The 13,315-nt window shown below is 33.5% G+C and overlaps 2 protein-coding genes across 3 annotated transcripts in view; one reads left to right on the forward strand and one right to left on the reverse strand.

Annotated features, from left to right (window-relative positions):
* The window catches only part of LOC137634795 (trypsin-1-like), a 244,077-nt gene that overhangs the window by 137,885 nt on the left and 92,877 nt on the right, over positions 1–13,315 (forward strand). The gene's annotated exons all lie outside the window — the stretch shown is intronic.
* LOC137635018 (probable methyltransferase-like protein 24) lies at positions 495–6,821 on the reverse strand. Its single transcript, XM_068367631.1, has 7 exons — positions 6,628–6,821; positions 4,441–4,551; positions 2,523–2,634; positions 2,116–2,235; positions 1,653–1,778; positions 842–967; positions 495–745 (listed from the first exon to the last, which is right to left on the reverse strand). The coding sequence occupies exons 1-7, from the start codon at positions 6,819–6,821 to the stop codon at positions 557–559; spliced, it is 978 nt and encodes a 325-aa protein (XP_068223732.1). The 3' UTR covers positions 495–556.

Raw genomic sequence — 13,315 nt, forward strand, 5'->3', positions numbered from 1 at the left:
CGGAGAGTGTGCGTCGATGGAGTGAAGTATGATTAGTGCTTTTAGCAGCAGAATTTTGCTTTCAGACACTCAGCTTATGTATTTAAAATCCACCAAGTATAAAAAAAACACAGCTTATTGTTGTGAATATAGATCTCATGGTCTATTATGAATGGGTGGAAGTCAATAACTTGAATATGTTTTAGGTAAACACATAGGTCTATGAATTTGGTTTTCGGTCTTAGGTTTTCAAATAAAACTTTTTTATAACGATAATAATTTTATTTACCGTTTATAACTTCCTTGATATATATATATATATATATATACACACACACACACACACATATATATATATATATATATATATATTTACAATGGCTTCATCAATCAGTCATGAGGCTCTTGTCAAGATATAATAAATATATCACAATGAAAATTCTTTAATTATTCCGCATAACTATAATATTGGAGATTGAAAAATTTGAATTAATGTATTATTATTGGCAGTCAATTTAACCTAACCTAACAAGTTTACTATTTATAATAATGGAAACGATATTGATAATAAATTTATCTACATATCTGTCAGAGGGGGACCTCTTCGTATATACAGAACTTCTGAACACGTAGGAATAGATCTGTTTTCTCCTGGGACCTTATAGAGGGTTTCCTCGACATAGTTCGGACGGTAGGACACTCTCTGGAATCCTTCTTTCCGTAATAAGAGAAGGATCCTTGCGTACCGCTGTAGCTCTTCCATAACCTGCATGATATTGATAATAATAATTACGTTAGTAATCATTATTAGCCAAAGAATATAAATAACAGCAGTGATAAAAAGTACACATCATAGACCTACCCTATTTGGCGGGATTTTCATGATAGTCATCGTGTGAACTTCAATGGCGATTTGCATAATGCCTGCAAATAAACCTTTCTTCGACAAGTAAGGGATGACGTCCCACTCTGTGTTTTCGATGTCAACCTGAAATGCATTATGGAGACATAATTATATTGATTAATTTTAGAAGAATCAGATCTAGATGCATGTAAGAGAGTCATTATTATTATGAATTATTCACACAACGACATATGTAGAAGAAAACAATAATTGGTGTCTACACAAGCACGACTTCTAATGATACAAAACCAACCGCAGTTAAACATATGTTTTGCTTTAATGAATTAAGAAAATTTAGAAACAATGACATATAAATAAGGAATTTAGAAAAACTAACTAAAGATATTGCCAGGTATATTAGAAATGCCCTTAAAGTTAGAAGTAAAAGAATGTAAGCTGTGCTATCTGTGTAGGATGTAACCAATGATAATGAATTTTCAGCAGATTGCAGAGCTTTGCACCTAGTGCGCCTCTTCTAGTAGTGTGCCCACAATCACAGTGTTGTGGAGAGAGCAACGAGGAACCTAGAACCTGGAATCTAAGTATTATTACAAAGCCACATTAAGACTAAAAAAAAATGTGATTTCTTAATTGCAGTATGCCAGGTCATGATAATGAAAACCTCATATTCATTGGCAGTTACCTACGCAGATGCATTTATGTAACCAATTGCATTAGAACTATAACTATTGTCTATACTATTACTTCTACGGTTTTACCACTACTGCTATGACTGGCAACCAAAGAAGGCTTGCTTCTTTTACCTCACCTTGAGGTAATGAACAGGCTGGTTCTTATGGCCAACGAGCTCCCTGATCTTATCGTAGGTGCTGTACTTCCCTTCAATGACTTCTTTGTCATGAGAGTCAACATAGGTGATGTTGTGAAGCATGGTCTGCAAGACAAATTGGTTGAAGGATAGAAAGTTGAATAAAGGCAAAAATTTTACACATTGCATGACGTGTTCATCGTGATGAAACTATTTCTCATGAAAGCTTAATTATTAAACATCAATTTAATGTTGATATTCTATATCATTCATAAATACAGTAAACTTACGTTGTTTCGAAACTTCACTGGGAATGAACAAGACGACTAAAGCTAAACTTTAGTTATTCTTTAAGTATTAATTATTACGTTCTTTTAAAATATGGAAGGAAATTATTAATTATATTCAGATCATATTGTATAAAAAAATTTACCTTCAACAAATATAAGAAAAAAAAACTCACGTAATTTTTGGAACTTAAGCCGATGTGGAAAAACTTCTGCTTTTCTAAAAGTTGACTGCTTACGTCTTCCTTGTTTATTGATGGGTCGAACATGTAAACGTTACATCCGAAGTAATTTGACTGAAAACGAAAATGGCAAGGTAAATATCTCTCTCTCTCTCTCTCTCTCTCTCTCTCTCTCTCTCTCTGAAAACTTTAAATCAATCAATCAATCTCTCTCTCTCTGTAATCAACTTCAAGTTAAACTATCGCAAAATCTTCAGCAAGGAAATGTAAAATAGTTTAGCATAATCTCACAATTTTTGACGGACCAAGTAAACTAATTAATTTATGATACCACGTAGGTCTACACAAATAAAAAGGATACCACATAGGCCTACACAGAAGAATAAGCTCCGGGCACTCACCATATCATCGAAAGAAGTGTCGTGGCCAATTCCGAAGGAGTAGACTGTACAGTTCTTTGGTTTCAGGGCAACGTCTGCATCCAAACAAACGTTCTTGTCGGAGTCGACCGTTCTGAGATGCAGATATATCTTTATTATTATAATTATTATCATTATGTCTAGATAAGCTACAACCCTAGTTGGAAAAGCAGCATGCTATAAGCCCTAAAGCTCCAACAGGGAAAGTAGCATAGTAAGGAAAGGAAATTAGGAAATAAGTAAACTATATATGAGAAGTAATGATTAATATTTTTAAATATCTTAGGATCATTGACAAGGTTATGATAGATTTGACATTTATAAGCAATGGAAAGAAGCTTAAGTTAACCTGTTCAACGTGAAATCATTTGTAACAAGTTTGAACTTCTGAAGTTCCACATATTCACCCACCAGATTAGGAAGCTTCTTCCACATTCTGCTCATAGCAGGAATAAATCTTCTAGAATACAGTATAGTATTGAGCCTTATCATGGAGAGGTCAAGATTGTGTTAGAATTAACTGCATACTTAGTACAATGTACAGGATGGCATAGTATGGGAAGATCTGAATGCAAAGGATGGTCAGAACTTAACAAAATCTTATGCAACATGCCTAAAGAATTAACTGAAGGACGGTGCTAGATCAGGAGTAAGAGATTCAATGGACCGCAAGTTCTTGTCCAACAAGTTAAGCTGAGAACCAGCGCCGAAGACCAGACAGGAGAATAATTTCCGAAAACAGGTCGAATTAAAAAATGAAAAAAAAAAAAAAATTCTCAGAAGAGAATGATTACCGAAAATCTTAGAAGACTTTTTCAATAAGCTAATTTTTTGTTCAATTGAAGAAGAAACAGACTGAATGTATTTCTCAAAAGTAAATTTGCAATCAAGCATCATACCCAAAATTTTAAATAAGTTTCATATGGTGGTTAAAGAAACATTGTCAATGCAGAAGTACGTATGTTGAGAAGCCGCTGTCCTCAACCTACTAGACAATCATACTTTGAGTTACGTTTGGGTTCAACTACATGTCCCATAATTTGCATCAGGCACCAAATTGTATCTAATTCTTTAGGGACTCAGCAACCATAGTTCTATTTTCTGGAGATGGAATGTTTGTAAAGAGAGTTGCATTATCTGAATATGCAACGAGCTTGTTTTTAAGCCAAACCCCATATTGTATGATTGTATGCATATAGTATAATAAATACGGGTGCGAGACCATTACCCAGAGGAACACCTGATATTACATTCCGATACAGTACTGACTTTGGTGCCCATCTACAACTACTCTACAATCTATTACTTAAAAATCCACTGTGTGGGATAAATAATAAAATTACAATATACAGAAAAGAGTCCAGGGGGAGGAAACACGGCGGGTAAGACGATGTCCTTACAATATACTCCGCCATTCCCCTTGGCCTAGGCTAGGAATGGCATCCATTTTTTAAATTACCTCTTCTTAAAATTTGGAATAATCAGCTCACACGAGTGCTTCATCTGAGACAACCAAAGTTTCTGCGTATAATGGAATATTAAAATATTATTCATTCAGTTTCCCTCGAAATAAATACCATATAAACTGCGAACGTAAAGATACAATATAACTAGTGCTATGTTGATCAATTATTTTCTTTTAGAGAAAAATGTATTTGTCATGTATATCATTATATAGTAGATGAGAGTGCAATTTTTCTTGGGTGTGTATTTTAAACTACATACAGAATTTTCTATATCGGGGTTATTTGTCTACTGCTGTAGATCGCAAATTTTCAAAAGAATGGATAATAACTGGAGAGAAGTCGTCCCCCGAAAAGGGAAAAAAGTGTGTGTATGTGTGTGTGTATGTATGTATGTATGCGTGTGCGTGTGTTTTTTGTTAGCATAATATACTTACTTTTGGCAATACGTTCCTCCAAATCGAAGCAGCTTCCTACAATCTGTTTCCGGTGAGGACAGCCACGAATAGAAGTCGTCCACAGCGGCGAATTTCGGAGGATCCAGACTCCTGAATTATGAAAGATAATATGAGGTCAAAAGTCGTGTTACAACCTACTCTCAAAGAAAATTAATTAATTTATCCTTACCTTTTCCTCTCATCGTCAAATTTATTTTTTTTCTTCACTCGTATTAATATCCATTAAGGCACTCTGCGTCATTGCTAGTAGGAGGTGATGATAATAATGATGATGATGATGACCCTCGTATTACAAAACTGAGGGCACGCTTGTTAGTTCATATCTTGCTTGTAGCTTTGGCTGTATCGTATTTTATACATACAACAACAACAACACCAAATGCAGCCGTTTCTAGTCCTCTGCAGGACAAAGGTTTCATAATATATATATATATATATATATATGTATATATATGTGTGTGTGTATATATATATATATATACACACATGTGTGTATGTATATGTACATAAGATAGTAAAAGTAAGCAGTCATTTTAATTCAACGAAGCCTCCAAGATATATATATATATATATATGTGTGTGTGTGTGTGTGTGCGTGTGTGTGTGTACATAAGATAGTAAAAGTAAAGCAGTCATTTTGATTCAACGAAGCCTCCGAGATGTACACACACACACACACACACACATATATATATATATATGTGTGTGTGTGTGTGTGTATGTATATGTACATAAGATAGTAAAAGTAAGCAGTCATTTTAATTCAACGAAGCCTCCAAGATATATATATATATATATATATGTATATATATATATATATATATACATATATATGTGTGTGTGTGTGTGTGTACATAAGATAGTAAAAGTAAAGCAGTCATTTTGATTCATCGAAGCCTCCGAGATGTACACACACACACACACACACACATATATATATATATATATATAAATATCTTGGAGGCTTCGTTGAATTAAAATGACTGCTTACTTTTACTATCTTATGTACACACACACACACACATATATATATATATGTATCTTGGAGGCTTCGTTGAATTAAAATGACTGCTTACTTTTACTATCTTATGTACATATACATACACACATGTATATATATATATATATATACACACACACACATATATATATATATATTATGAAACCTTTGTCCTGCAGAGGACTAGAAACGGCTGCATTTGGTGTTGTTGTTGTATGTATAAAATACGATACAGCCAAAGCTATATATATATATATATATATAATATATATATATATATAGATAGATAGATAGATAGATAGATAGATAGAGTCACTGGCAGCAGCAGGGTGACGGATTGGGTTTAAAGCGATAGACAAGATGTCTCTCCGGTTTCTACTCTCGATGCCTGGCGGGTGATCTTACTGGAATCAGTATGGACCGGCAGAGGTCACTTGCCTTAGACACGCACCGCGCATCACAAGGAACTGGGTATCCTTTGATGAATATAGCTAATGAATCCTCTATTAATTTAGTCAGTCTATGGAAAGAGAAAATGACAGAATGGCCCCCAGTCCCGGATGTAGCGTGGTGCTAAGAATCTCCCGGTTTATAAATCATCATCTCCTCCTGCGCCTATTAACGCAAAGGGCCTGAGTTAAATTCCGCCAGTCATCTTATCTTGAGCTTTTAATTCAATACTTCTCCATTCATCATCTCCTTCTTCACGTTTCATTGTCCTTAGCCATGTAGGCCTGGGTCTTCCAACTCTTCTAGTGCCTTGTGGAGCCCAGCTCCATCTACCCCTCATCAGGATTTGCTTTTTTCAATCTTTCACTAAACTATACTATAATTCTAAATGATGATTATTTAATATATATATATATATATATACACATATATATACCTATATATATATATATATATATATGTTTGTGTTAGTTTGTTTCTGTGTGTTTACTATTTACTACATTACTAGTTGTCTTAACTTCACTTCGCGTTTGTTGGTGCAACCAAAGACAGCACAAAACTGCAGTAAACTAACAATAAGCAATGATAAGAATTGAATTTCCACAGAGCGACTTTGATAAGTTCCCGTGGCAAGATGGCTGTTGTCTACGCGTATGAGGGCTCGGTTCATGCTGCATCTATGAAAGGATATCTATGACATGTTCCTTATTGCTTACCTTGATCTTCTAGTAATTTTAGGCAGAGGGTCAGCCTGGTCACTCGCTTCATTAGCTGCCATAGCCTCAAACTGTCTTCTCTGATGCTCCTTGAATGTGCTGATACACATGAAACCACTGTACACTGCTAAGATGACGAGGTAACCGGCTAGGGGAGTCACTCTGATCCGAACCAGTGTCATTCTCAGAAGCATGCTTTCCTTAGACCTGCGTCGAATGACAAATTTTAACAAATTGTACGATAATTTAGATGGGGATAAAGGATGGGGGATTACTATAAACACACAAATAAGCATTAAATATGTCGTTAATAAATTATGAACAAAAACAACTCGTAATTTTTAAGAGAATGTGATACTCTTTACTTTAAAATATATCAGATGTCACTACAAAACACCTCTGGTGGAAATCACCGATAGGCCTATAGATGATAAAAACAAGATCTTTTATTATTCATTAAGCTAATCTGAAATTTACCATTGCCCTTTGTTTTTATCTTTTTATTTTACTCTATTGAATTTAGGCCATGAGTGAAAGCGCTAAGGCCGGGAAGGCCATCCAGCATGATTATTTGTTAATTCATGTTTTCGTGATATGAAGTTGCAGCATAAAGCAATAAGTGATTGCATAACGGAAGTCAGTTAACAAATCTTTAATTATATTACGTAATTGAGAAAATAAACATCAGGCAAAAACATTTTTTTTGGGGTATATTTTCTGTTATTACCTTCGCCAACTTCGTTGCGAAGGTTATGTTTTGTTGATCAGACGTGTATTGGTTTGTATGTCTGTCTGAGTGTTTGTGATTCGCATAACTCAAAAACTATTTGACAGAATCTCATTAAATATTGTGGGTTGGTTGGCCATGTTCCAAGGACAATTTGATTAGAGTTTGGAAGTGATAGGTCAAAAGTCAAGGCCGGGGTCACAAAAAGGTCTAAAACGTCTTTTGCCATATTGTGGTCAATTTTTATCTGATTTGCATGAAACTAGTGCCAAAATATCTATAATTCAATTGCATATCTTGTGATATACAACTTAATATAGGCGAGGGTATGCGCTCTATCGAGTGCCCGTTCTAGTTGACCAATATCATTACTAAGAATACAACCATTCAACCGAACAGCTTGTTATCGACCAACTACATTATAGTGGTAATCCAAGTCACATTCTATTAATTTTACACTGATTGTGTTATTACTTCGAAAATTAGCCTAGAGCTCATGTTATATTTCATTATATACATACTGTACATAGACGCATGGTCTAAAGTATGCCATTTCTAAACATGTTTAATTCGTATAGGTACGCTAAATAACCTACGTACTCACAATTTTGCACTTGTATATCCACATAACTCTGTATAATGTACTTCATATGCAATGTATTCACTTATTATCTAACCCTAAAACAGTTGCTCTTACTCGTTCTCGATCAATATGTGTTCTTAGAACCATTCACGGAAATATTCAATTGTATTTGTCATTATGCAATACATTTTCAAAGTGAACTATCGCCAAACACTTCAATCCTGATTGAAAACACTTCAATTCACTAAATTTACCATCTCGGCCAGCCTTCCGCTATTCAAGTAAAGCTTACTTCTGTTCACGAGGCACCGTAGATGAAGAGTCAACAAGTGAGTTTTGGAAGCCATTTTGAAACTGGCTTATCTACGGTTATTTTTTAAGAACTATAGGCATACAAAGCCACATTTATACCTGATACTACATGTAATAATTTTCGCTATTAAGAACAGGAATATTCGCATGAAAAATATTTGACTTTTACCATTATTATTACAGAATACGCTTTCGACCTCGCTAGCACTCAACGACTAACACAGGTGAAAATCTTCTTGAATCTCATTATCCGCGGGCGATCGACTTAGTGAGTTGTTCAATGTATCCAGCGCCAAGTTTAGTAGTCGTTTTTCCTTGTCTACGGCCTGGGTTCAGGAAAATTCTATTTGTTACTTATTTCCTCGTAATAGATGGAGTATAAACTCACTTCCTCAACACCAACGTTTTTTAAATGCTCATATGCTACATATATATCATAATAATTACAAACTGTTTCCTATTTGATACATTTTGTAAACTTGAGCTATAATTTATTTTTCTCAGTTGAGCACTAAACCCTTTATGAATTTTAGTTTTACAAGTTGACTTCATCGGTACACCATAAATGATTATCTCATCATACTATATATTAATCTTGACTTTATGAATTTGTATCTGCACAGTAATGTTATAACAATCAGTGAAATGATAATTTACGTTCATTTGTGTAGAGGTCCCGTGATCTTCCGATATCCTGAATTTTACGGTAGCGTTCCGCAGCTACTATACATAACGCTTGATATCCTTTTTGCTATGCAGCGTAGATTTAAATCCTGTTTTCCTAAACGTGCTGTAATGTCCTATATCTTTAGATAAACATTCTATATGTGGAAATTTATCTTCCTCGTGATATATTCCAGATTACATGTAGGCTACCCTACCTTACGAATTATCCAGATGTCACACGTCAATGTTTTAGCTTTCGTCATTTTCTAGTGGTTATTAACTCAGATACCTTACCGATGATCATAAATCGATTTACTCATGATATTTCAGATATTCTCTGCAAATTGATATATTTTACAAAACACAATTCGGCTGATTCCAATTAGAACATATTGGAAAACATACGTCTAATGCCGTCTCTGGCCCCAGTGTCGTTCCATTTGTCTAAAGTACACAAATTCCAAAATCATCATCACCATCTGGTAAAATAGGATTTCTTAATACCAAAAGTTGCCATAAATGACCACTTTATTTCTTATTATTGGTTGCAGATTAATTTTGCTCAAATTCAAGCTATTATTTCAAATCTTGATTCTTGTCTCTTACACTGGATGCTCTGGGCAAGGTAAGAAGAAGAGTTGATGAAAATTCCCCATAGGTAATAAACCGTGGTAATCTCGGTGGCCACGAATAAACAAAGGGAGCACTCCTGTGTTACACCAATGGCAAAATAATCAATTCATGGAAAGCGAAAGAAAAGTGGAGCTGACCTTCGAAAGGCAAGAGCTAGAGCTGCTAGACCATCGTATTTTCATACTTCTTCATTTATTCATTTGTATATTTATTTATTGATATTTGTTTTAATACTAATTTTACTTACATAGTATTTTAAGTAGCGTAACTTGTGTGTACTTCCAGCCTTTTGTATGTGTTTTTTTTTTTGCTGGCGGAATATGTGAAAATATACTGTATGTATCTCCTTATTCATACTTGAACATTTGCTTAATTCTATCAGTTTTTATTCAAAAACCTATAATTGACTTTCTTCTTTCTGTTTAAACACGAATGTTGATTGTCAGTCCTCTTTCATTGTCCTATAGACATTTTCCCAGTTCCCTCTCTAATATACATTAGATTTCGCAGAACCTTGCACATGTAGGTTTTCCATTTTAAGTCTGTTCATTTAGATATGTAATACCCATAACAATATTCATATTCTTCATATTCATTTCCAAATAGACGACAAGTTTCCGAAACAAAATGGTTTTGTAGACACTAGAAAGTATTCGAAGTTCCACAATTCGGATTACTCAAAAAAAAAAAAAATGCAATATTTAAAGATATAACCGAGTATATCTATGACTATCTTTCAGTAGCGATTTGTTATCAAACACCCGGTGTTTTTCCCATTATAGACATAGTGTCTGTTAATTAGAAATAACATCAGCTTATGAATTATTACAATTTTCCCAATTCAAAAGAAAACTGTTTAATCGAATTACTGTACAAATTAATGTTGATTAATACAAAATGAAGTTTACTTATTTTAGTAAGATACTACTAATTATATTAACGGACTACAATTTTACTTCTTTGGAATAATAGTAATCTCTCTCTCTCTCTCTCTCTCTCTCTCTCTCTCTCTCTCTCCTCGTGCGTTTGCTTGCTTATAAAACACAGAAATAGATCTTCATATGCATTCAAAGTGATATTTGCATAGATACGAGCAAAAGTTATTTTTTTTATTTATTTATTTTTTTTTTGCAACATTTTGTTGTGTAGCCAATAAACATAATACAGGAAGATAAAAATGAAATGAAGTAAAACTAAGAGAGGAGGAGAAGGAGGAAGACGTTGGTCCAGCTGGATTGGGACCTAAAGGTCACCTGAGCCTAGGACTCGTGACATTTGACCTTTTTAAAAAAGGGCGTTGGTGTTGATGTCAGAAGGTGCACTGTTTTTCCTTCCTTATACCGACAATCATTTCATTTATACTTTGATTGTTTTCTTTCTATCTTCATTTTCTTTCTCATAATACTATTGTAAAATTACTCATTTTTTTCTTGCTTAATGATGAGGTGGTTTTTCTTGAAAGTGTTTTATTTCTTCGGTTTGATTTCTTTTCTGTCACCAATCAATCCTCAAAATATTATTATTAGATTTATTCGTCCTAAGCTATTTAGATTTTGAGTCATGGAATTATATTTTGAACGAATTCATTTTCCCTGTTTTGCAGTAGACTGCATGGTAGCCTATGATAGTCTAAGAGGGTGAATACCACTTATGATATTATTCTCAACGTTCGCATTTTTATCTGCCCTTGAAATTCCACAGAGAGAGAGAGAGAGAGAGAGAGAGAGAGAGAGAGAGAGTGAGTTTAACAAGAAGGCAACCGTACTTTATACAAAGTTGGGGAAAAATCACGTTAATAGAAGAAGAAGAAGAAGAAGAAGAAGAAGAAGAAGAAGAAGAAGAGAGAGAGAGAGAGAGAGAGAGAGAGAGAGAGAGAGAGAGAAAGTTTGAAAAGAAGGCAACCGTACTTACCTCATACAAAATGGGACAAAATCACGTTAATAGAAGAAGAAGAAGAAGAAGAAGAAGAAGAAGACACAAGAGAGAGAGAGAGAGAGAGAGAGAGAGAGAGAGAGACTTTAAAAAGAAAGCAACCGTACTTACTCCATACAAAATGGGAAAAATCACGTCAATAGCAGAGAGAGAGAGAGAGAGAGAGAGAGAGAGAGAGCAAAATGGGAAAAAACACATTAATAGAAGAATAAGTAGAAGAAGAAGAAGGTGAAGAAGAAGAAGAAGAAGAAGAAGAAGAAGAAGAGAGAGAGAGAGAGAGAGAGAGAGAGAGAGAGAGAGACCAGGCAAGTGTCAGTTCTCATGGACTAGATGACTAATATGAGAGACATGAATTTCTCTTTTACCTTTATCTAACACAACTGTCCTTGTTACTGTCAGTCCCCTAAGGTGTTGTTGTCAAGGGTGCTGTTTATTTATTTGCTCCAGTATATAAAACTAATGATAATTTTTTATGATAAAAGTTAATACTATTATTATTATTATCCTTATTATTATTATTATTATTATTATTATTATTAATATTATTATTATCATTGTTGTTATTATTATTATTATTATTATTATTATTTTTATTATTATATTTATTATTATTATTGCTATTATTATTATTATTATTATTATCATTTTTATCATTATTATTATTATTATTATTATTATTATTATTATTATTATTATTATAAGAAGGAGAAGAAGAAGAAGAAGAAGAAGAAGAAGAATATCGATAGCATTTTACCCTGTAGTATATAATTCATTAACTCGCGGAAAGGAAACTTTCAAAAATAATTTCCATGCTCTTAATTTTTCTACTTTTTCCTTTGTGTTCTCTAAATACATCAACATCAAAATATTTTGCACACTTCAAAGAAAAGCCACACCAGGATATGCAGTTAAGGCAGTGATAACGAGAAGCTGGATACATTTGAAATAACAACGAACAAAAATAATAAAAAATAATGACGTGTCATTTTTGCAACAAAGAATGGAAGATGACTTCGCTTATTCTGACAAAAAATACAACAAAGGCATTTCTTAATAAGAGATTTTATAGGAAGATGAAATGCTATGCAGCTATGCGAAGGTGGTTATAACATTATTATTATTATTATTGTTGTTGTTGCTGTTGTTGTTGTTGTTGTTGTTGTTATTATTATTATTATTATCATTATTATTATTATTATTATTATTATTGTTGTTGTTGTTATTAGGAAAGTAGCCCAATGAGGAAAGAAAATAAGAAAATAACAAATAAACTGTATGAGAAGTTAAGAATAAAAAATATAAAATATATTATAGTCAATAACAACGTTAAAATGGTAAAGAAATTTTGGATCTGTCATATATAAGCTATGAAAAGAGACTTACAGCATGTCAATATATACAACAGGAAAATATTTGCAATAAGTTTGAACTTCTGCGGTCCCACCAATTCAACAGTCAGATTAAGATCATCCCACAATCTGGATTTAGCTGGAATAAAACTTCTAGAATATTGTGCAGTATTAAACCTTATAATGAAGGAGGCAAGGCTGTTATTAATACACTCGGGCACACTATTTTATCTTCTTTTCTTTCCTCTTGTTGTTTTGAAGTTTTTATAGTTTATATCTATTTTAATGTTGTTACTGTTCTTAAAATATCTTATTCCAATGTTGTAACTGTTCTTGAAATGCCTTGTTTTAATTGTTCATTACCTCTCTTCTAGTTTATTTATTTCCTTGTTTCCTTTCCTCCCTGGGCTATTTTGGCCTGTTGGAGGCCTTGGGCTTATAGCATCCAGCTTTTCCAACTAGAGTTGTAGCTTAACTTGAAATAAT

Source organism: Palaemon carinicauda, chromosome 45 (genome assembly GCF_036898095.1).
Source record: "Palaemon carinicauda isolate YSFRI2023 chromosome 45, ASM3689809v2, whole genome shotgun sequence".
Classification (NCBI taxonomy): Eukaryota; Metazoa; Arthropoda; class Malacostraca; order Decapoda; family Palaemonidae; genus Palaemon; species Palaemon carinicauda.